The following is a 21,589-nucleotide window of genomic DNA, read 5'->3' as shown; positions in this document are numbered from 1 at the left end:
CCACCACCAAAAAAAAAGACTCTGCTTTATACTGTGATTATTAAGTCTGAATGTGATAATGTTTGTGACTATAAACTATAAAGTACAATGCAAATAAATATTATGACCATCCTCATTGTGGTGATTATTCCTCTATTCCTGCTGCAACAAAGGATATGCATTTTTTTATTTGTTTGTTTTTGCGGTACGTGGGCCTCTCACTGTTGTGGCCTCTCCCATTGCAGAGCACAGGCTCCGGACGCGCAGGCTCAGCAGCCATGGCTCACAGACCTAGCCGCTCCACGGCACGTGGGATCTTCCCGGACCAGGGCACGAACCCGTGTCCCCTGCATCGGCAGGCGGACTCTCAACCACTGCGCCACTGGGGAAGCCCAGGATATGCATTTTTTATTAATGACTCTTTCCTAATTGGACACCCTTATCTCTGGTGGGCATTCCAGTCCTCTTTGACTGATGTGCTTCCAGCTGCCTTTTTCACAGCTTTTATATTCTTTCTCAATTTTCCTTTGAGTTTGAGGAAGTCAGGGGTGGTAATAGATAACAAACCATTTTGAATCCATTAAGACTGACATTTTGTAAACATAAGAAAAAAATACCCTATTTTACCAATAATCAAAGAGTTACAAATTGATTATTAAACTGACAAGGCTGGGGGAGTTCCCTGGTGGCCTAGTGGTTAGGATTCTGGCTTTCACTGCCGTGGCTCACATTCAGTCCCTGGTCGGGGAACTGAGATCCCGCAAGCCGTGAGACGTGGCCAAAAAAAAAAAAAACTGACAAGGCTGATACAGAACGATAATACCCAATGTGACAGGAGTGTTAAGAAAGATTTATATACTACTTACGGAGTATAAAGTAGTTTACCCTTTACGGTGTGAAATTTAATGGTATATATCAAAAGTTTTAAAAATAAGCATACCTTTTATCTAACAATTTCACTTCTGGGAATTTGTATTTTGGAAATTATTATGTGCGAAGAGAGATAAAGCTATTCTTAGAAGTATTGTTTGTATAGAAAAAATTAGAAATAAATTGAATATCTAACAACTAGGAATTGGTGAAATATATTTTATGATAACATAGATATTTATGACTTGTGTTCCCAAAATCCTTTGGAGACTTTTTCCTGTAGATGATAGCAGTTTGGGGCATGACCCTTAGACCTACTCTTCAGTAGTTAAAAAGGATGTTGTCGATTAATAATTTAGTTAACTAAATAATAATTTAGTTAACATGGAAATATGTTAATATATCAGTGAGTGAGCAAAGCAGGGTACAAAACGGTATGGCCCGATTGTTGTAAAACACGCACTTACACACACACACTCACGCACACACACAGATAATATAAGTGCAAAATATTACATCCAAAATTCTAAAAACGTTATTGCTTAGTGGTTGAATTGCAGGTGATTGTTACCTTTTTTTTCTCTTTTGGCTTATCTACATTTTCTGATTTGCCTACAGTGACTAGGTAATGACTTGTATAATGAAGAATAAGTAAAATGAAAGGAGAATGGAGGGGGAAGCGTGCCTTTTTTTGTGGTGTATTAGCCTGTTCCATCTGTGGTTGATCTTTCCCTAGGTCAAATTTGCTAGAGATTCCGGCTCTGATGGGCACAGTGTTAGTTCCCGGGATTCTGCAGCCCCTTCACCCATACCTGGTGCTGACAGCCTCTCTGCTGATCCTGTTGTGTCACCATCCACATCTGTTCCTTTCAAATCAGGGTAAGATACTGGAGTTGTATAAAGCTCTTTTATTGTCCATGTAAATGATTCTTAGAGGGGTTCAGAAATAGGGATATAGTTGAAAACTAAAATAATTTTAAATAATTGGGAAAAAATGGGATGAGGGAAATGGGGAAAGTAATTGCATCAGATTTTCTGACAAAGGATTAATATTCATACTCTATAAAAGCACTAACTTAGATATAAAAGAATACCTGCCAAACTCTGGAAGAAAATTGGCAGAAGGTATAAACACAAAATATATATCCAAGGAAAGAAATGTAAATAATAAGCATTTGAATGGAAAATTGTCCATCTTCACTAGCTTTCAGAAATTATACAAACTAAAGAAGAGTTAAAACTCTGTTTTACAGAGATTAAATTGGCAAACATTTTAAAAAACAATTTGTTTATACAGTATAATCTAGACTCGTGATTATGGATTTTGTTTTTATCTCAGGATATGTCTTATTTGCTTTCAGGGAGTCAGTTCTTCGTTCCAAATCTAACTCCCTCAGTGAACAGCTTACAGTAAATACAGTGAGTATATAAGTCTATCTCCTCATCCCCAGTTGGCTAGAAGGGTTTCATGTGCCTAGGGTATAGTAGGTTAGAGAAAAAAAATGTTGAAAAACGTTGATTTAGGCTAGAAATCAGTGGTTACTTTATTCATTTTCCCTTACTTGAGAGTCAGTGTAAATTAGCTTGGGCTTCTGCATCAACAGACTTGGATTCAAATCTTTATTCTTATAAGCATGTGGCTTTGAGGAAATTATCTGACTTCTCCGGTCTTCAGCTTCTTCATATGTCCACTCTCGCCGCTCTTATTCAACATAAATTTGGAAGTCCTAGCCACGGCAATCAGAGAAGAAAAAGAAATAAAAGGAATACAAACTGGAAAAGAAGAAGTAAGACTGTCACTGTTTGCAGATGACATGATACTATACATAGAAAATCCTAAAGATGCCACCAGAAAACTACTAGAACTAATCAATGAATTTGGTAAGGTTGCAGGATACAGAATTAATGCACAGAAATCTCTGGCATTCTTATACACCAACAACAAAAAATCAGAAAGAGAAATTAAGGAAACACTCCCATTTACCATTGCAACAAAAAGAATAAAATACCTAGGAATAAACCTGCCTAAGGAGGCAAAAGACTTGTACTCAGAAAACTATAAAACACTGATGAAAGAAATCAAAGATGACATAAACAGATGGAGAAATATACCATGTTCTTGGATTGGAAGAATCAATATTGTGAAAATGACTATACTACCCAAAGCAATATATAGATTCAGTGCAATCCCTGTCAAACTACCAATGGCATTCTTCACAGAATTAGAACAAAAAATTTTACAATTCATATGGAAACACAAAAGACCCCGAATAGCCAAAGCAATCTTGAGAAAGAAAAATGGAGTTGGAGGAATCAGGTTCCCTAACTTCAAACTATACCACAAAACTACAGTAATCAAGACAGTATGGTACTGGCACAAAAACAGAAATATAGATTTGTGGTACAGGATAGAATGCCCAGAGATAAACCCACGCACATATGGTCACCTAATTTACAACAAAGGAGGCAAGAACATACAATGGAGAAAAGACAGCCTCTTCAATAAGTGGTGCTGGGAAAACTGGACAGCTACATGCAAAAGAATGAAATTAGAGCTCTATGTAACACCGTACACAATACAATTAAAAAATGGATGGAAGACCTAAATAGACATTTTACCAAGGAATACATACAGATGGCCAAGAGGCACATTAAAAGATGCTCAACATCACTAATTATTAGAGAAATGCAAATCAAAACTACAATGAGGTAGCACCTCACACCGGTCAGAATGGCCATTATCAAAAAATCTAGAAGCAATAAATGCTGGAAAGGGTGTGGTGAAAAGGGAACCCTCCTGCACTGTTGGTGGGAATCTAAATTGATACAACCACTATGGATAACACTATGGAGGTTCCTTAAAAAACTAAAGATAGAACTACCATATGACCGAGCAATCCCACTACTGGGCATATACCCTGAGAAAACCATAATTCAAAAATAGTCATGTACCACAGTGTTCATTGCAGCTCTATTTACAATAGCCAGGACATGGAAGCAACCTAAGTGTTTGTCAACAGACGGATAGATAAAGAAGATGTAGCACATATATACAATGGAATATTACTCAGCCATAAAAGAAAGGACACTGAATTATTTGTAGTGAGGTGGATGGACCTAGAGTCTGTCATGCAGAGTGAAGTAAGTCAGAAAGAGAAAAACAGATACCATATGCTAATGCATGGACATAGAATCTAAAAAAAAAAAAATGGTACTGATGAACTTAGTTGCAGGGCAGGAATAAAGATGTAGACATAGAGAATGGACTTGAGGACACGGGGTGGGATGGGAAAGCTGGGGCAAAGTGAGAGTAGCATCGACATATATACAGTACCAGATGTAAAATAATTAGCTAGTGAGAAGCAGAAGCATAGCACAGCGAGATCAGCTCGGTGCTTTGCCATGACCTAGAGGGGTGGGATAGGGAGGATAGGAGGGAGGCTCTAGGGAGGGGATATGGGAACATATGTATGCATATGGCTGATTCATTTTGGTGTACAACAGAAAGTAACACAGTATTGTGAAACAATTATACTCTAATAAAGATCTATTAAAAAAATAAATAACAAAAAAAAAGGAAATAATTCTCACAGCCCCTCTAAGTGTTCCCATGATATGTTTATAAAGCACTAAGCTCAAAGCCTACATAGAGCTTGTCTTCAGTAATCTTGAGATTTTTATGAGGTTTAAATGAAATGATGCCTATGGAGTTTTTAGTATTGTGTCTGGCATATTGTAAGAGCTCAATTAACATTAGCTCTGTTATCATAATTACTGCTAATGCTACATATCTTCATACTTTCATTCTCTCAGAGGAATTCTACACTAATTCACCAATTAGTTGACTTCTATCAGGTTTCTGGGCCTCTGTGTTTCCCCAACTGTAACATGAGAAGACTAGCATATTGTTGTAGTAAAATTTGGATTTGAAGACCTTTAGAAGATGTACACTGTGTTTGCTGCTGCTCTGCCTGGTCCGTGAAGGCATCTGAGTTTGCTACATGTGGATGAGATGATAGCTGAAGTGCTTCAAGTTCTAAATCTCTGTGGCTTTCACCTGCCACATTGGGAAACAGGATAATTGTATGAAGTGAAATTGATGATTAATTTCTCTCCAACACTAGTTTATTTGCTTATATTCAGTCCAAAGCAGAAATTAATTGAGCAAATAATTGATCTGATATGTGTAAAAAGTGATCTAAACCCAGAAGGTTAAGCCAGAGAATCAAGAAAATTGAAAAACAGTTTATAATCTCAGATCTTTGAATAGCCACAACGATTGTTCAGTATTAGTTCTTTTGTAGTCTCGAGACACAGCTACTTTTGTCACCTATTTCTAAGCTTCAGTAACTTTTCGTAGACTAGTGCTCTCCAACCTTTTTTTTTCTTTCTTATTTTACAGTTTTGGTTTTTTAATTGAGGCAAAGTTCACATAATATAAAATTAAGCATCTTTTGGTTCTTTTTACATTTAAGTTTTTATTTTTTGTTTTGAATAGGTAATTACATTCACATGGCACAGTTAGCAAAACAGTATAACAAGATATACATTGAGAAGACTCATTCCTACCCCTGCCCCCATGTACCCTATTTTATCTCATCCCCAACCTTGGGTAACTTCTTTTATTAGTTTCTTATGTATTCAATGTTTCTTTATGCAGATGCAAGCAAATAGGAATGTATATTTTATTTTCCCCCCTTCACAAAAAAATAGCATATTATATATGTTATCTACCTTGCTTTTTATAATAACAGTATCTTGCCATGTTTGTATATAGAAAGCATCCTCATTTTTTTTATCTTTAGATCACAAGATTCCATTGTGTGAATATTGGTTTATATAACTAGTCCTCTTTTGATAGACCCAACTTTTTTTGATTATGTGTCTCCATTAGTTAAGAAAAAATGATACACCCTCTCAGTATATGTTTGTTTACAAATTATATACATAAAGTACTCTCCATCCCTGTAAACAAGTTTAATGTCTGATGTTTACTGTAGCTTAAAAATAATTTTAAAATAGAGGTCATGGTCATTTCTTTTTACACTCATTAGATCATCTTGTTCACCCTTAGGAGTATACATTCTGCTCTGAAGGCTGCACTTTAAACCAGTTAATGCATACAGAGGCGTCTAGCTCAGGGACTAGTACGTCATCAGTGCCAAGTCAGTGTTAAATGAACCTGAATTTAGAACACAGAGCTCCTGTTTTGTTTTTGCCCTAAATCTCTTCTGAATATTTATCTGCTGAGTTGCTCTTGGGCTTTTGAGAGGTTACTATTATCTAAAATGCCTCCCTCCCTTAATCTATACTTTAGTTTTTTTATCTGTAAAATGAGAATACTTATGCCTGGTAGGGAGACTTGATTGCAGTGAAGGAATACAGATGAAATCACTTTGTCCATTCCAACATATAGGGAATTATTTTTCCTACTGTTATTAATTGTGACCCATGTATGCATCTAGGCAAGAAATCTTTAATTCTCATTTTCTAGAAGATAGTTTCAAATAGATAAGGCAGGGGGGACTTGTTGAAAGATTTGATATAAGAGCCAAAAGACGTAGAGTTGACTGAAGGTAATGAACCTTGATTATAGTGATTTTTGTGACTTTCCTCTCTTTTTAGAATCCGGATACAGTCAAGGCCAAGTTGATCTCTCGGATGGCTAAAATGGGCCAGCCCATGCTGCCCATTCTTCCACCACAGCTGGATTCCAATGATTCAGAAATTGAAGTATGTCCCACTGGCTGTCTTAGAATGAATAGTGCAGATGTTGCTGTCTTCTGTTCTTTTAACTGAAATTATTGCTTTTTCTGCCTCTAACCCAGAATCATTATTTAGAGAGCTTATATTCAGAATGATACAGGTTGGTATTGGTACATGTGTTTCTGCTATAATTATCACTTCCCCTGAGAAATGGAAGCAATTCTGTATATCTGCCACAAGAACTGGGCAGTTTTAAGTAGTTAATTTAGCTTTCTACTAAAATCCCTGTTGTCAGCAAACATCAGCCTTTAGGCAGCATGATGCCTGACCCATAAAAGAATGAATTCATATTTGTTGATTGAATGTTTAGATTCTCTTGGGAAATGTTGATTTTTCCACTGATGTAATTTAATATGAAGATCACACTGTTGTAGGAATTCCCTGGCAGTCCAGTGGTTAGAACTCAGCACTGTCACTGCCAAGGGCACGGGTTCAATCCCTGGTTGGGGAACTAAGATCCCACAAGCCATGAGGTGCAGCTAAAAAAAACCACTGTTGTATCTTTTGGCTTTGTATGTGGCATGATTTTTTTTTAATTAATTTTTTTTTGACTGCATTGGGTCTTAGTTGCGGCGTGCAGGATCTCTCATTGCAGCACACAGTCTTCTCTCTAGTTGTGGTGTGGGTTCCAAAGAGCGTAGGCTCAGTAGTTGGAGCATGTGGGCTCAGCAGTTGGGGCGCACGGGCTCAGTTGCCCCGTGGCATGTGGGATCTTAGTTCCCCGACCAGGGATCAAACCCATGTCCCCTGCATTGGAAGGCGGACTCTCAACCACTGCACCACCAGGGAAGCCCGGCATGATTTTTTTGAAGTTCAAAAATTTTATTGCAATCAGCTCTATCAATTTTTCCCTTTGTTTTTTGCTTTTGACATTATGCTTAGAAAGCCTTCCCACTTTCAGATACTGTAAACATCACATGTCTTTTTAAAATATTTATTATTATATGTTTAGATCTATTATTTCATATTTAATCCATCTGGAATTTGGTGAATGGTGAGAAGTAACTTAATTCCAACTAAGTTCTTTTCCCATTGGTTAGTTCCTTATTGAATAAAATAATAAAATAATAAAATAAAATAAAATAATAAAATAATTCTTAACTGAATTGAAACACTTAACAGTGATTAATTTTTAGGATTCTTTCATATTGATGTAAAACAAAGCAAGCGTGATGCTTTTGAGGAAAAAAATTTTCAAAATAGGCTTTTTTTTTTCACAATTTTGTTTTATTTCTTCACGGAAAAGCTCTGTGTAGATTTAACATTTTAAAGGAAGATAGGATTTCTGGGATCTGTTATAGGATTGATTTTTATCTGGTTTCTGGAAATGAAATTTGGATAAGATAATATTCTTATTAAAATTTTTAGGTGCGAATTATTCATTGTAGAGTAATGTAAATTAAAAAGAAGAAACATATTTAAAAAAAGGACATTCTTTATATGTTGTTTCATAATCTGATTTTTTAACTTAATGTTATATCATGAACATTTATGTTAATATCAGTAATATAAAAATAGTAAATAAATAAAACAAAGCTTTATCACCTTTAAAGATAACCCAGTGCTCTGTTACATTGATTTATCATGATTCCTTTTACTCTGTTGTTAGACATTTAGGTTGATTTATGTAATGATGTAAAACTGGGATGCTTTTCCAGAAATGCATAATACATTTCTGAGAATATTGGGAAACAAGAGGAGGTTCTGAAGTAAAAGAATGTCAAAGAGATTTCAGCCCTTGAACTGTAGCATAGCAGACCACAGTCACTGTATATTGTGCCTCAAGTTTTTCTTTTCCTTGAATGAATCAGGAAGATGTTTGTATGTTAACTTTGTTTAGAATTATAGTAGGGACCAACATTGCTTGGCTTTTATGAAGAGAAAGAATGAGGGGAAAACACTCTAAAACTATATTGTCAAAAACAGCATCGTAATGAGGCACAGTGAATCCTACTCTATCTGATTTTCTGTGAGTACCTTGAGGTCTGTGTATATTATTTGGCAGAAGAGAAAGGCTGCATTATTCCCTGGGTTTCCTTGTAAGAGGCCCTAATTCTGTGGAAACAGACTAGGTCAGTCTGAAGGAAGCTAGCTGCTGGTTTGCAAAATGATACATTATGGGGAGCAGTCACTCTAGCTGCTTCAGACAAAATAACATCAACAACTTATACTGGAAATTAACTATGATTATTTGATATAATTTACAGGGAGAAGGGATCCTACTCCAGTATATAATAGAGTGCTTTCTTCCCATAGCCCACACCTTAAACTCTTGCCTTTCTGCTTGCCTTTCCTTCCTCTTCTTTGCCTAAAAGCACTGGTGTAAGCAGGTTTAGGGTGGACAGTCACCCTCAGTCTTCAATTAAGGACCCATAGACACAGTAACCAAAATGCTCATGCTGTTGCAGGACGTGAATGCTCTTCGAGGAGCTGGGCAGCCTATGGTGACTCCGTCCATCCAGCCGTCTCTTCAGCCAGCCCATCCAGTGCTACCACAGATGACCTCACAAGGTAAGGAACCTCTCTGAGGCTCTGTGGCCTTGAATTGGGTCGGTACCAAAGTTGTCATCATTGTTCCTTAAAATGTTAGGCTGCATTGTTTTAGTATTGAGAACTGAACTAGAGTATAAAACTTGTCAGTTTGTCCCTGGGTAGGGCATTTTCAGACCTGGAGATGTATTTGGCCTGCTTGCTGTGTCTTCTGCTGTGTCGCATTGTCACTTTTGGAAATCGGCACTCAGCTAATGAGCCATCTCCCTGTGTGTAATTCTGCACTTTCTGTCAGCTGATGGTGTCGAAGGTCTGAGTCACGTGCACCTGAGCATGCCCAATTTCCTTCCACTAGCCCATTGCTGAGACTCCAGTAGAGCTGAGTTTAGGAGACTAGGTGAGAGAAGTGGTCAAGTCTGAAGGGTGGTGATTTGAAAGGTGATAATCCAGACTTGTACCAAGAAGCAAGGGATGGATAACAGTGAAAACTTCTTGCTTTATCTTAGCACCTCAGCCATCTGTTTCTGGGCTCCAAACACCGTCTGCTGCCTTGATGCAAGTTGCATCTCATGATTCCCACTCAGCTGTATCTGGAAACGCCCAGTCCTTTCAGGTAACAACATTTTTAAACCATATCAGTTATAAGCTATAATTGATTATGGTTCTAGGCAGTCTCCTTTCTTCTTCTTGCACGATTTGTACTGTACCAGTTCCTCACAGAGTTTATGATTTTTCTCCTTCCTCAACTCCTACTTTCTCATGTTTAAACAAGCAAGGGATTACCTACCTTATAGGTGGTTGTAAAGATTTTGTGCAAGAAAAAGCAAAGCACCTGGCACAAGGCCTGGCACATAGTAAAAGCCCAAGCAATGTTTGTTTGTTTTCCTTTTCACACATGTCTAATTGAGGGCTATAGATTCAAGTCTTCTGTGTTCTCTTCTGTCAAACAGCTGATAGGCCAAGATTCTGCACTCCACTCAGCAGAACGGTTGTGGTGGAGGTCAATGGATGGAGGCTGTATGAAAATACAGCTGAACTCTTTGTCTAGTTATCCTCCAAAAGTGAGCTCTTAAAAGTAGGTTTTTACTGTTTTCACAGAAGGCAGTGGCAACAGCCTGTCTGCCTCTGCTGACTGTTTGCCCGGACAGTGGACTCTTTCTTTTGCCCTGACACATTTGATGGTTAAGACTTAACTCCCCATGGTAACAGACCCTCACTTCCTTGGTGATTCTTGATGGAGGGATCAGAGTGATGGTGGCCAAGTTATGCCCCATTAGGAAGGGGGGTGTATCAGAATTGAGGAAAGTCCTACCTGGCCCTCTCCCCACTCCTGAATGGACCTAATGGAGAGTTATATCCTATAGACTAAGATTCTTTTTTAGTAATGGATGGGTGGTTATACCAATCCCTGGAAATGAGCTGGATTTCCTTAATTCAAGGAAGAATACCCATCATCACTAAAATGATAGCTGCTGTTTATTGAGCATTTATTGTCTTCCAGGCACTTACTTACGAGCTGTTAGGAACTTTACCTATATATCGCTTCATTTAATCCACACAACAACCCTAAGAAATGGTATTATTATTTTCATTTTATAGTTGAGGTGGCTGAGGCTCAGAGGAAAATGAGAGCTCTTGGTCATACAAATAAGCATCACAATCTGGAAGGGGAGAGGCATCCTTTGGAAACTGGTGACTTTAGTTTGGAATCGCAGTGAACACCTCCTCTTTTACCTTAATGAAACCAAGCATCGTTTGCTTAGTTTTAAATTTTTTTTAGACCATCAATAGGCCCAATGGCCGGGGGATGAATTCCTACTTAATTAAATCATCACAAGAGGACTGGGGAGTGACCTGAGACATGCTTCCCTCACTCTCTAGGTATGACTTTAGTGACCAGGCATCACTGGATTACATACATGACTCTCCTGCTGCAATTATTACCCAATACCAAACCCTGGTCTCATACATCTCCAGCTTCAATAAGTTTGAGTCTACTTCCAGTTTATCTACTTTATTCCATCCAAGACAAACTAAGCAGAAAAGAGAGATATGACTGTTTTATAAGCCATCTGTAACTTGGCATTTTCTCAGCCCTATACAGGTATGCAAGCCTATGCTTATCCTCAGGCACCAGCTGTTGCTTCCCAGCTGCAGCCCGTCCGGCCCTTGTACCCCGCACCGCTCTCTCAGTCTCCTCATTTTCAAGGTAGGAGTTTCTCATCTTTTGCTCTTGCTGTGCTTTCCTCCCTCCCATCCCTTTTTCATTTTGACTCCAGTAGATCTCTGCCCTTTTTTTCTTTTCTTTTTTTTAAACAAGTTAGTTGAGGTATGACTTAACATACCGTGCAATTCACTCGTTTTAAGTGTACAATTCAATGGGTTTTTTTAGGATGTTTACAGAGTTGAGCAACTATTACCATAATCCAGCTTTAGAACATTTACATCATCCCCACAAAAACCCTCATGGCCACTTTCTGTGTTTTGTTTCTTGCATTTTCTCCTGCCAGCCCTTTTTAATTCCTCTCTCAGAGTTGCTCTGTAGAATTCATAGCTAATAGTAAAAGAGTAAAAACATTGGAGGAAATTGGGAGAAAACATGATGACTGTTCAGTATCTCTGAAAGCTATTTTGTTAAAATTTTAAAGTTGTGAAAAGAATATACTTTTATAAAAAGGTCAAACAACACAAAAAGGTGTGAAGTGAAGTTACTTTTTTCCATCATTAAACCCCCCTGACCTTAGGAAACGGTCACTTTTCAGATATCTTGTATACATGTACAAGTGTGGTTGCCTAGTGTAAAAAACAAAGCAAAATAAAATGCACACAGCTGGGATGGTATCCTGCCTTCTTGTTCTGCAGCTTGTCTTTTGTACAGTAATCACTTTGGGTATTAGGACAGTGGTAGGAAGAAGCAAGTATATCCCACAATGAAATGTATGGTCTTGGAGTGGTAAGGGTTTCCTGGGTGCATCCTTTGTCTGGAAGCCCTGCCCTTCTCCATCTGGGAAACCACTGAATCTGTCATCTCCTCTGTGAAGGCTTCCTGTTACCATCCCTCTCTGCTCTCCTTCCAGAGACATAACTGTATACGTGTGTCACCAAAGAGTTAATCTTGCTTTTCTCTGTGCTTCTTTTGTACCTTGTAACCTCGTACATGGTTCATTCTTTGCACTTACAACACTCTGTTATAATGATCTGTTTACACGTGAGTCTCCTCACCAGACTGACCTTGCCAAGGGCAGGAACCGTGTTTCATTCCTTGCTGTATCCTTGGTACCTGGTCCAATACCTGGCATGCAGTTGGGTGAATGGAGAAGCAATCTGAGTTGCTAGTGCACAACTTGTGCCCTTGAACCAGACTGTATCACTTGATGCATTTTGCAGGAGGATAGCTGGTTATTGTTAGCTTTGGAGCCATTTTGCCTTTAACCCCTCTCCATCTTCTCCTGACAGTGTAAGTCACCTACAGCATTTTCCAGTATTTGGAAATGTTCGTTTCTTTCTTTCCTCTGCTGATAGAGCTGTTGGCTTTTCTTCATACAGTATCCTCTGCTACAGTTTCATAAGTTTCTTTTTGGCTAATGTCTGTTCAGGATCAGGTGACATGGCTTCATTTCTCATGACTGAAGCCCGGCAACATAACACTGAAATTCGAATGGCAGTCAGCAAAGTGGCTGATAAAATGGATCATCTCATGACTAAGGTGACTGAGTCATCTCATGACTAAGGGGCTGTGTTGAAAGTGGGGGTATAAAGAGGGGATACAAACAGGGAGCAACCAGGGCTATAGGTAAACTCTTCCTGGTTTCCTGTATTCATAGTAGTTAGTAGTTATTTCCCTAGAAGGGTCGTTTTATTTGGGGATCCAGTTAGCAGAAGAAAACTCCTGCTTACATTGGAGATTGTCTCAGAAACTTATTAACCCCCTCAAAAAAGTAGTCAGACCTTGGGTAAATTGTATTTCTCCTTTTAAAAATGTCATGAAAAGTCTTTCTGACACTCCTTTTGTAGGTTGAAGAGTTACAGAAACGTACCACTAGCAATTCCCTGCTCATTCCTAGCATGTCGGTGACAATGGAAACAAGCATGATTATGAGCAACATCCAACGAATTATTCAGGTGAGAGTGATCAAGAACAGAGCACTCTAATATGTATAAAATAGGTAACTAATAAAAAAAAGTATATCATTAAAAAAAAAAAGAACAGAGCACTCAACCTGGAGATCTTGCCGCTGCTCTCTCTGGAGTTGTACTACTGTTTGAAACCTCTACTCCAGGAATAAGAGCATGTGATAAATGCCACACGGAGGTGGGAAATTCTGGAAAATCCATTATGACTTAATTACTCCAAGTGACTTATCACTCTATTATTAGAAGGAAACATTTCTTTTTTGACCATATTCCAAAGTTCCCGCTTCATTTTATAGCCATTTATACATTTAGTCTATTGGATGTAGTGATTTGTATCCATCAGGTAGAATTTGATACATTGTTTTAAGTATTATATTTATGTGGACATAAGTTCTAGATTTTTCTAGATTTTTTAGTATCATCTGGTGTAATAGTATCATCTGGTATTCCCTTTTATCTGGTGCTTCTCTCTTAACAAGTTAAACGTCATATATTTCGAATTAGGAAAATGAAAGATTGAAGCAAGAGATCCTTGAAAAGAGCAGTCGGATAGAAGACCAGAATGACAAGATTAGTGAACTAATTGAACGAAATCAGAGGTAATGACAGGTAGGGGGCACTGGCTAGGATGGACAAAGAAGGGTTTAGTTTGTAAATGCCCAAGTTAAATAAGCATGTTTGTTTACAGAAGTTTATGTGTATTTCTGCTCTTTTCTGTTTCCTGCCTGTCATGTGAATTACTGCTTGTTGACTGAACGGATTTCAGGAGAAAGGGCTCAGGAGGCTGTGATGTAATGCACACCTGCGTTTGAATCCTGGCTCTGCTCCTCATTTGTTGTGTGGCTTTGGGCGTTTTATTTATTCCCACTGGCTCTAGTTTCCTCATCTGTAAAAGCAGTGTTAGTGACTAGAAAACTCCTGATGTCCTCTTCTCTCTTCTGTGTGGGCTGACTCTTATTTTATCAACCAGAACTTCACTGATTTCCACATAAAACCCAAGCATTGTATAATTTTTCTCGATCCTTCTGAAAATTTTTTTTGTGGGGAGGGGTCAGGGGAACATGTTAGAGCAGCATTTCACTTTAAAATATCCCCCCATATTTCTCTTCTCCAGTGTCTCTTGTCTCCCACATGGAAGGGGGAAGGGGAGTGGCTTTCTTTTCTTCCCTCCTTGTAGCCTTCATACTCCTGTCTCTTTCCTCTCTTATTTCCCCTCACCACACATGTTCAAATTCCCCTCCTCTTCATTCTGCAAATTCAAAGCAATTCACCCCGGTCCAGGTTCCTGCCTCCCAACTTGATTACTGCAGATCTTCGGAAAACAAAATGCTTTCAGATTGTTCCTGATGAAGGTATAGAGCAATGCTCTGACGACCGAATGTACTGATACATTGGGTTATACATGGTATGCATTGAGTGCTTGATAAATGTTTTCTTTTTCCCTGTTTATTTCACAGGTATGTTGAGCAGAGTAACCTGATGATGGAGAAGAGGAACAACTCACTTCAAACTGCCACAGAAAACACACAGGCAAGAGTTTTGCATGCTGAGCAAGAGAAGGTAAAGTAACTGGGGAGAGAAAAGCCCAAGTCAGGATGTGTAGAGCCAAGGAGTGTCCTCTGTACGTCCTTACCAGTTCGCTTTTTAGAATTTTTGCCATCATTGAGAAGAGAACTAGAAATCTTCCAACAGATTTTTAATATATCCAACATCCAGATTTCTGTTGTATAAATGCATTACAATAAGTTGACTCAAAAACAATCACTGATGTTAGTAATCTGGTTAAGGTGAGGATTATACAGTTTATTAGGAACTAATCCTATTCTGCTGAAAAAATCAACAGACGATTTCTGTTATGCCACATAACAAACATTTATTGTAAAGTTTGAGACTGTTTAGTTTGCTCCTTCATCTGTGTCTGCCAAAGCATTTTAAAGTTTTGCTGTTTGACTTCAGTCAGTTCAGAACAGGTATTTTGACCTGTTTCTGAAGTAGCTATAAGGAAGGAAGACTGTTGTGGGTCTTGGGTTGAGATGACTGCTTTGGAAGCCCCACTCCTCCTGTCTTTGCTCCAGTGACACTGTTTTTCTGAAATGAGTTCCTTCTTGTTTGGGCTCCCCCTCATCAGCTGGGACATTGCAACCCTTTCATCTGCTATTTTCTCAGATTTAAGAAGTGTTTTATATTTTGTATTTGAATTCTTTTGAAAACATGAAAATTGAGTGGAATGCACTTTATAACTTGAGATAAGAGCTTTTGAGTGATCTTCCACTCTGCTCGTTCTTTGGTGAGAGTGACCATCCACCCCACTGCCTCTCCTCTGGAATTCATCCCCTTCAGTGGTCTTAGCTGCTGCAAGGCCCTATGCAAGTGATCTTCCCTCTGATATCAGTGGACTCTGGAGCCACGATAGACGCAAAGCCCTCTGAGCGTTGTGTTAGTTCAGTTTCTGTTAGGCCAGTTGAGGCAGGACAGTGAGTAAAACTTTGATTCTACTTGCGGCAGGTGAAACTTCCTCTTCTGCCCGGAAGTCCAAACTGTCATTGTCCTTTGAGTTTAACAGATGAAAACCTAAGGCTGCTGAACAGCAAAAATAAGTATCTTAGAGCTCACTCTAAAAGTCGCATGTTACTAAAAAATTTATTCTGACACTTATTAAAACAGTAAGGAAGATTTTATTCAAGACTGTTGCAATAGATGGGAGTTCCCTGGTGGCTTAGTGGTTAGGATTCTGGACTTTCACTGCTGTGGCCCGGATTCAATCCCTGGTTGGGGAACTGAGATCCCGCAAGCCACACGGTGTGGCCAAAAAAATAAATAAAATAAAAAGACTATTGCAATAGGGAAGAAATGTTGAGCTCAACTCCAAATACAGTTAAGGGCAAGAGGGCAAGTGGGGAATTTACAGCCAAGGAGCAGAGTGAGGGGGGGGTCAGTGGATGGAAAATTACTAAGAGGAGACATCCTGGGTAGGGGGATTCTTGCTAATGACAGGCCAAGGACTTAGACAGCAAAGGTTGGGATGGAGAACTTTGATCAGATATCAAGGGTAGAGATTCACTCTAAACTGACTTAGCAGGGATTCTTGCTAAAACTGGGCTGGTCCGGCCAAAGACAGGAGGGGAGAACAAGGTCATGGGCTTAGAGGAGCCTAACTTGAAGTGTGGTCAAGGAGAGAGACTTTGCCAGTGTACACTCAGATACTCATTCATAGCTTATTTCTTTTTATTTTGTACACAATTTGTTTTATTTCCCCCACCTTTAAGAGAGCCAAAATATCAGATTTTAAATGTAAGCTAGAAAACTGATTAAGGCTTTGGAATAAATGTTTAAAACTGAGGTAGGCGCAGTGAATACCCTAAGAAGGGACAAGTGATAATAAGAAAGTAGACAGCAGTAAGAATGCATGTAAAGTATAGTGGTATAGGAGGAGTAATGGTAGAAGCAGTGTAATAGTATAGGAGAGATGGTCCAACCCCGTAAATACACTGCTGCCCAAAAATCAAAATCAGCGGAGCAGTCGCTCACTGCCTTTCCTGTCATCTGATTTCTCCTATTTTTTACAGGAGCACATCAATTCAGGTGAAATGAATGTAGTATTTGTCATTTGTTTACCATTCCTTTTCATTGACCATCCTTTTAATTATCATTTTCATCATCGCCCTTCATAAACAATATCTGTAGACACTTTTCCAGGGTAGTCATTTTGACTTCATCGGATGTTACTTGAGACTATTTAGCTCCTGTTTGGCCAGTACAGAGCACCATTTAAAATGCATTGAAAAAAAAATAAAATAAAATGCATTGAGCAGTCAAAGAAGTTGGAGTGTTCCCTTCTTTTATTACCACTGTTCTTCAAAGAACCCCCAAAGCAGTTACTCTCACGTGACCGATCTTTATAGTACTACTGTGGGTTGGCCAAAGAGTTCGTTTCCAAGTGAACTCTTTGGCCAACCCAATATTAGTACAGTAGTGCTGGAGAGAAGTTGTAGCCTGAGAAGTGGATTGCCATCAAAGGCATTCAATTTAAAATTTAAAGTACCGTTTTCTTGTTTAAAAAAAAAATACTTGTTCATTATAGGAAACTTAGAAAATGGCAGGAATACCATTTCTCATGTATCAGATTGGTGAGATTTAACAATAGGTGGTGACTGTATACCAAGCCACTGAGTATTTTTTCATAACACTATTCTTAATAGTTGCATACAGGATAGATATATCAATTTGCTTAAGCTCATTTTTAAAATTATTTTGTGTTTCCATTGTTTGGCAACTATAAACAATGCTGTATCGGTCATCCTTGTAGCAAAATTTTTGTGTTCTTGCATAGTATTTCCTAAGGACAAAGTTTTGCAAGGGCATTCCTGAGTCAGAGACCTTGCACATTTGAGGGCTTGATTTGGGCTTAATTCAGGTTGAAGGTGGCCTTCGCTATCTTCCTACCAGTTCAGCCAGCACAGAGTATGTGAGGTTGGGCCATCACCATCTTTAAAGTGACATCGTACTTTGTTACTGTTCAGGCCAAGGTGACGGAAGAGTTAGCAGCAGCCACTGCACAGGTCTCTCATCTACACCTGAAAATGACCGCCCACCAAAAGAAAGAAACGGAGCTGCAGGTACAGCTGACAGAAAGCATGAAGGAGACGGACCTCCTCAGGGGCCAAGTCGCCAAACTGCAGGCAGAGCTCTCAGGTATGCCCTTGCTGGAGGGGGCTGGGATTTTGGCAATGTAAACTTAAAGAATTACACTGTTTCCTTCCTCCCAGTCCATTTGGCATAATGCTAATGAAGTTTGTGAAGGACAGAGCCAAAGGTTAAGGTGAACCAATATAAACCTATTACATGATTGTTTGGCATAAAGGACAACAAAAGAACTGACTATCCATTTAGAGTGGATCAGTGGCCACAGTTCTGCTTTGTTTGGGCGAGTGTTGAGTATCCTTGGTACTTAGGATTGGCCTCATAGGCCTTGAAGAGTTCAACTAACTTGTGACTAACTAATCTAACTGAAGGGTTCCTTTAACTTGTGACTCAGTAGAAAATTAAGAAGCAGGTGCTTCCTGCTGCAGTTGCCTCTTTCCTAGAGCATGGATTGCAGTCCTTCAGCCTGGCACTCAAGGCCCCTCCACCTTGGCTTATTTCCTGTATGTTGCCCAATTCAACGTAGCTCTGGACATACTAGCCAGCCTGCTGCTTCAACACATCCTGTATTTCTTGCCTTGCTTTTTATCCATGCTGTTCTCTGGACTTGGTGTGCCCACCATCGCCAAGATTTGACTCCAGTTCTCTCCAAAAACTGCCTCTTTCAGAAACTTTCCCTTTTTTTTTTCTAGAATATTTGATCTCCTTTAAAATCCTTCATCTCCGAGCGCATTATTATGCCCATTATCAGAGATAGCCTTTGATCAGCACTACTTATATGTGTTTTCCCTTCTAGAATGCAAGCCTCTGAAGGACAAGGATGGTGTCTTTCTCATCTTTGTAAAGTCCTTCCCTTAGTATTAGTTTAGTGCCTGGCACAATGGTGCTGCTCAAGACATGGTGACTTGAAAAGCAGATTTGTGAAGACTGACATGTTGATTCATCCACCACTTTGTATAAAGAAAGACATGTGGAAGGCACAGATGGGACCAGTGGGTGGGGTGTGGCTGGAATAGCAGCAGAGTTAGGAAAAAGCAAAATTAACTTGCCCAAAAAGAAAGCTAAAAAACACTGATGTCAGTTGGTGAAGTGATACCTTGAAGATAAATCCCTTCCTTTTTAGAGCATCACTTGGGTGCACTTGAGGGAAAATCTTAGATTTGAATGTCGTACAGATAGCCTCTTTTCTGTTTTTGTGGTGCTCTGTGACAGTTAACCTTAAGGGCACCATAAGGATCTCAAAAGTCTTCCAACAAAATTAATTTTGATGCATTACATTTTTATTTTTTAATTTTTATTTTTTATTGATGTATAGTTGATTACAACGTTGTGTTAATTACTGCTGTACAGCAAAGTGATTCAGTTATACATATATATACATTCTTTTTTTTAAATATCCTTTTCCATTATGGTTCATCATAGGATATTGAATGTAGTTCTCCGTATTATACAGTAGGACCTTGTTGTTTGATGCATTACATTTTTAAGAAATATTCCAAATAGCTTTATTTGAGAAGGAATGTTTTGAAAGCAGACTCTTGGTAGAATGTCCCAGCTACCACGAGAGTTGAGAATATCTTACCCAGGCAGTGAGAAAGGGCCTGGACCACTACTAAACAAAGATCTCAATGTGTTGAGTCCAGTGTGTTGAGATGATGACTGAAATGGAATTGTGGGAGTGGTAATATTCCGAAGGTGGTCTCTGACCGCTTGGAACATTTCTCTTCCATTTTGTATGTGTCGAAGGTGACATGTAGGTGCAGAGATAAATATGGATGGTTGGGGGAGTCAGTTTATGGCTTGATAAACCTGCTGTTGGTCAGTGAGGTGATGCTGGAAGAAGTGAGTGGAAGAGGCTCGTGTGGTAGGGTTGGGAGATGATGGAATGCAGCTTTGAAGGCGGTGCTGGGATGCCATACAGCCCACTGCAGCTCTGGTTCTGCAGCCAAGTCTCTGTGCTGTCATATCCCAGAGCTCCAAGAAACCTCTGAGCAAGCACAGTCCAAATTCAAGAGTGAAAAGCAAAGCCGGAGACAACTGGAACTCAAGGTGACGTCCCTGGAGGAGGAGCTGACTGACCTTCGAGCTGAGAAGGAGTCTCTGGAAAAGGTAAGTTCTACATCTGAAGTTTCTCTGTTGGGCCCAAGTGGCCAGGGTTAGCTGTTTAATAAACATTTTTATTTTCCTTTTAAAAATTACAGTTGCATGTGCTCATTGTAACAAATACAAATAATACAGAAAAGTATAAAATAAAAAATAAAATTTATCTTTTCCCCCTCTCATACACTAGAGGCAACAACTATAAAAGACATATGATTATTCTTCCAGATTGTTTTCTGTGTATATAATATATACATACACATACATATATACATGTATGTATAAAATAAATGTACACACATATATGTATGCTGATAACATTTTTAACAATAATGAGATCGTATTTATTTTTATTAATTTATTTTTTATTTTTGGCTGCATTGGGTCTTTGTTGCTGCGCGCGGGCTTTCTTTAGTTATGGCGAGTGGGGGCTACTCCTCATTGTGGTGCGCGGGCTTCTCATTGCGGTGGCTTCTCTTGTTGCGGAGCATGGGCTCTAGACATGTGGGCTCAGTAGTTGTGGCACACGGGCTGTAGAGCACAGGCTCAGTAGTTGTGGTGCATGGACTTAGTCGCTCCGTGGCATGTGGGATCTTCCCAGGGCTTGGACCTCTGTCCCCTGCACTGGCAGGCGGATTCTTAACCACTGTACCACCAGGGAAGCCCCTGGGATCATATTTAATACTTAAAAAAAAAAATTGTATTGTGGCCATTATACTAATGAGAACTTTCTCATTCTTTTTTGCAGTGTTGATTATTTTTATTTATTTATTTATTTAAATTGGGGTATAGTTGCTTTACAATGGTGTGTTAGTTTCTGCTGTACAGGAAGTGAATCAGCTGTATGTGTACATATACCCCCTCCCTCCTGGACCTCCCACTACCCACCCCCATCCCACCCATCTAGTTCACCACAGAGCACCAAGCTGAGCTCCCTGTGCTATACAGCAGGTTCCCACTAGCTATCCATTTTACACATGGTAGTGTATATATGTCAGTCCCAATCTCCCACCCCCCCTCCTCCGCCCTGTGTCCACACAGCCGTTCTCTACATCTGCATCTCTATTCCTCCCTGAAAATAGGTTCATCTGTACCATTTTTCTAGATTCCACATATATGCGTTAATATACGGTATTTGTTTTTCTCTTTCTGACTTACATCACTCTGTATGACATTCTCTAGGTCCATCCACGTATCTGCAAATGACCCAATTTCATTCCTTTTTATGGCTGAGTAATATTCCATTGTATATATGTACCACATCTTCTTTATCCATTCATCTGTCAGTGGACGTTTAGGTTGCTTCCACCTCCTGGCAATTGTAAATAGTGCTGCTGTGAACATTGGGGTGCATGTGTCTTTTTTGAATTATCGTTTTCTCAGGGTATATGCCCAGTAGTGAGATTGCTGGGTCGTATGGTAGTTCTATTTTTAGTTTTCTAAAGAACCTCCATACTGTTTTCCATAGTGGCTATATCAATTTACATTCCCACCAACAGTGCAAGAAGGTTCCTTTTCTGAACACCCTCTCCAACATTTATTGTTTGTAGATTTTTTGATGATGGCCATTATGACCAGTGTGAGATGATACCTCATTGTAGTTTTGATC

At 39.1% G+C, this 21,589-nt stretch overlaps 1 protein-coding gene across 5 annotated transcripts in view; it reads left to right on the top strand.

Annotated features, from left to right (window-relative positions):
- The window catches only part of FKBP15 (FKBP prolyl isomerase family member 15), a 54,256-nt gene that overhangs the window by 23,119 nt on the left and 9,548 nt on the right, over positions 1 to 21,589 (top strand). For 4 of the 5 annotated variants that reach the window (XM_033427408.2, XM_033427406.2, XM_004269324.4 and 1 more), the window contains 12 exons: positions 1,586 to 1,728; positions 2,211 to 2,268; positions 6,475 to 6,582; positions 9,024 to 9,126; positions 9,612 to 9,718; positions 11,200 to 11,314; positions 12,702 to 12,811; positions 13,120 to 13,227; positions 13,744 to 13,838; positions 14,697 to 14,799; positions 17,760 to 17,931; positions 19,853 to 19,989. In XM_033427408.2, coding sequence (XP_033283299.1) covers positions 1,586 to 1,728; positions 2,211 to 2,268; positions 6,475 to 6,582; positions 9,024 to 9,126; positions 9,612 to 9,718; positions 11,200 to 11,314; positions 12,702 to 12,811; positions 13,120 to 13,227; positions 13,744 to 13,838; positions 14,697 to 14,799; positions 17,760 to 17,931; positions 19,853 to 19,989 — 1,359 coding nt within the window. The remainder of the gene's footprint in view (positions 1 to 1,585; positions 1,729 to 2,210; positions 2,269 to 6,474; positions 6,583 to 9,023; positions 9,127 to 9,611; positions 9,719 to 11,199; positions 11,315 to 12,701; positions 12,812 to 13,119; positions 13,228 to 13,743; positions 13,839 to 14,696; positions 14,800 to 17,759; positions 17,932 to 19,852; positions 19,990 to 21,589) is intronic. The other variant, XM_033427407.2, reaches the window with a different exon arrangement.

This window comes from Orcinus orca, chromosome 6 (genome assembly GCF_937001465.1).
Source record: "Orcinus orca chromosome 6, mOrcOrc1.1, whole genome shotgun sequence".
Classification (NCBI taxonomy): domain Eukaryota; kingdom Metazoa; phylum Chordata; class Mammalia; order Artiodactyla; family Delphinidae; genus Orcinus; species Orcinus orca.
This window is presented reverse-complemented; position numbering and strand designations above follow the sequence as displayed.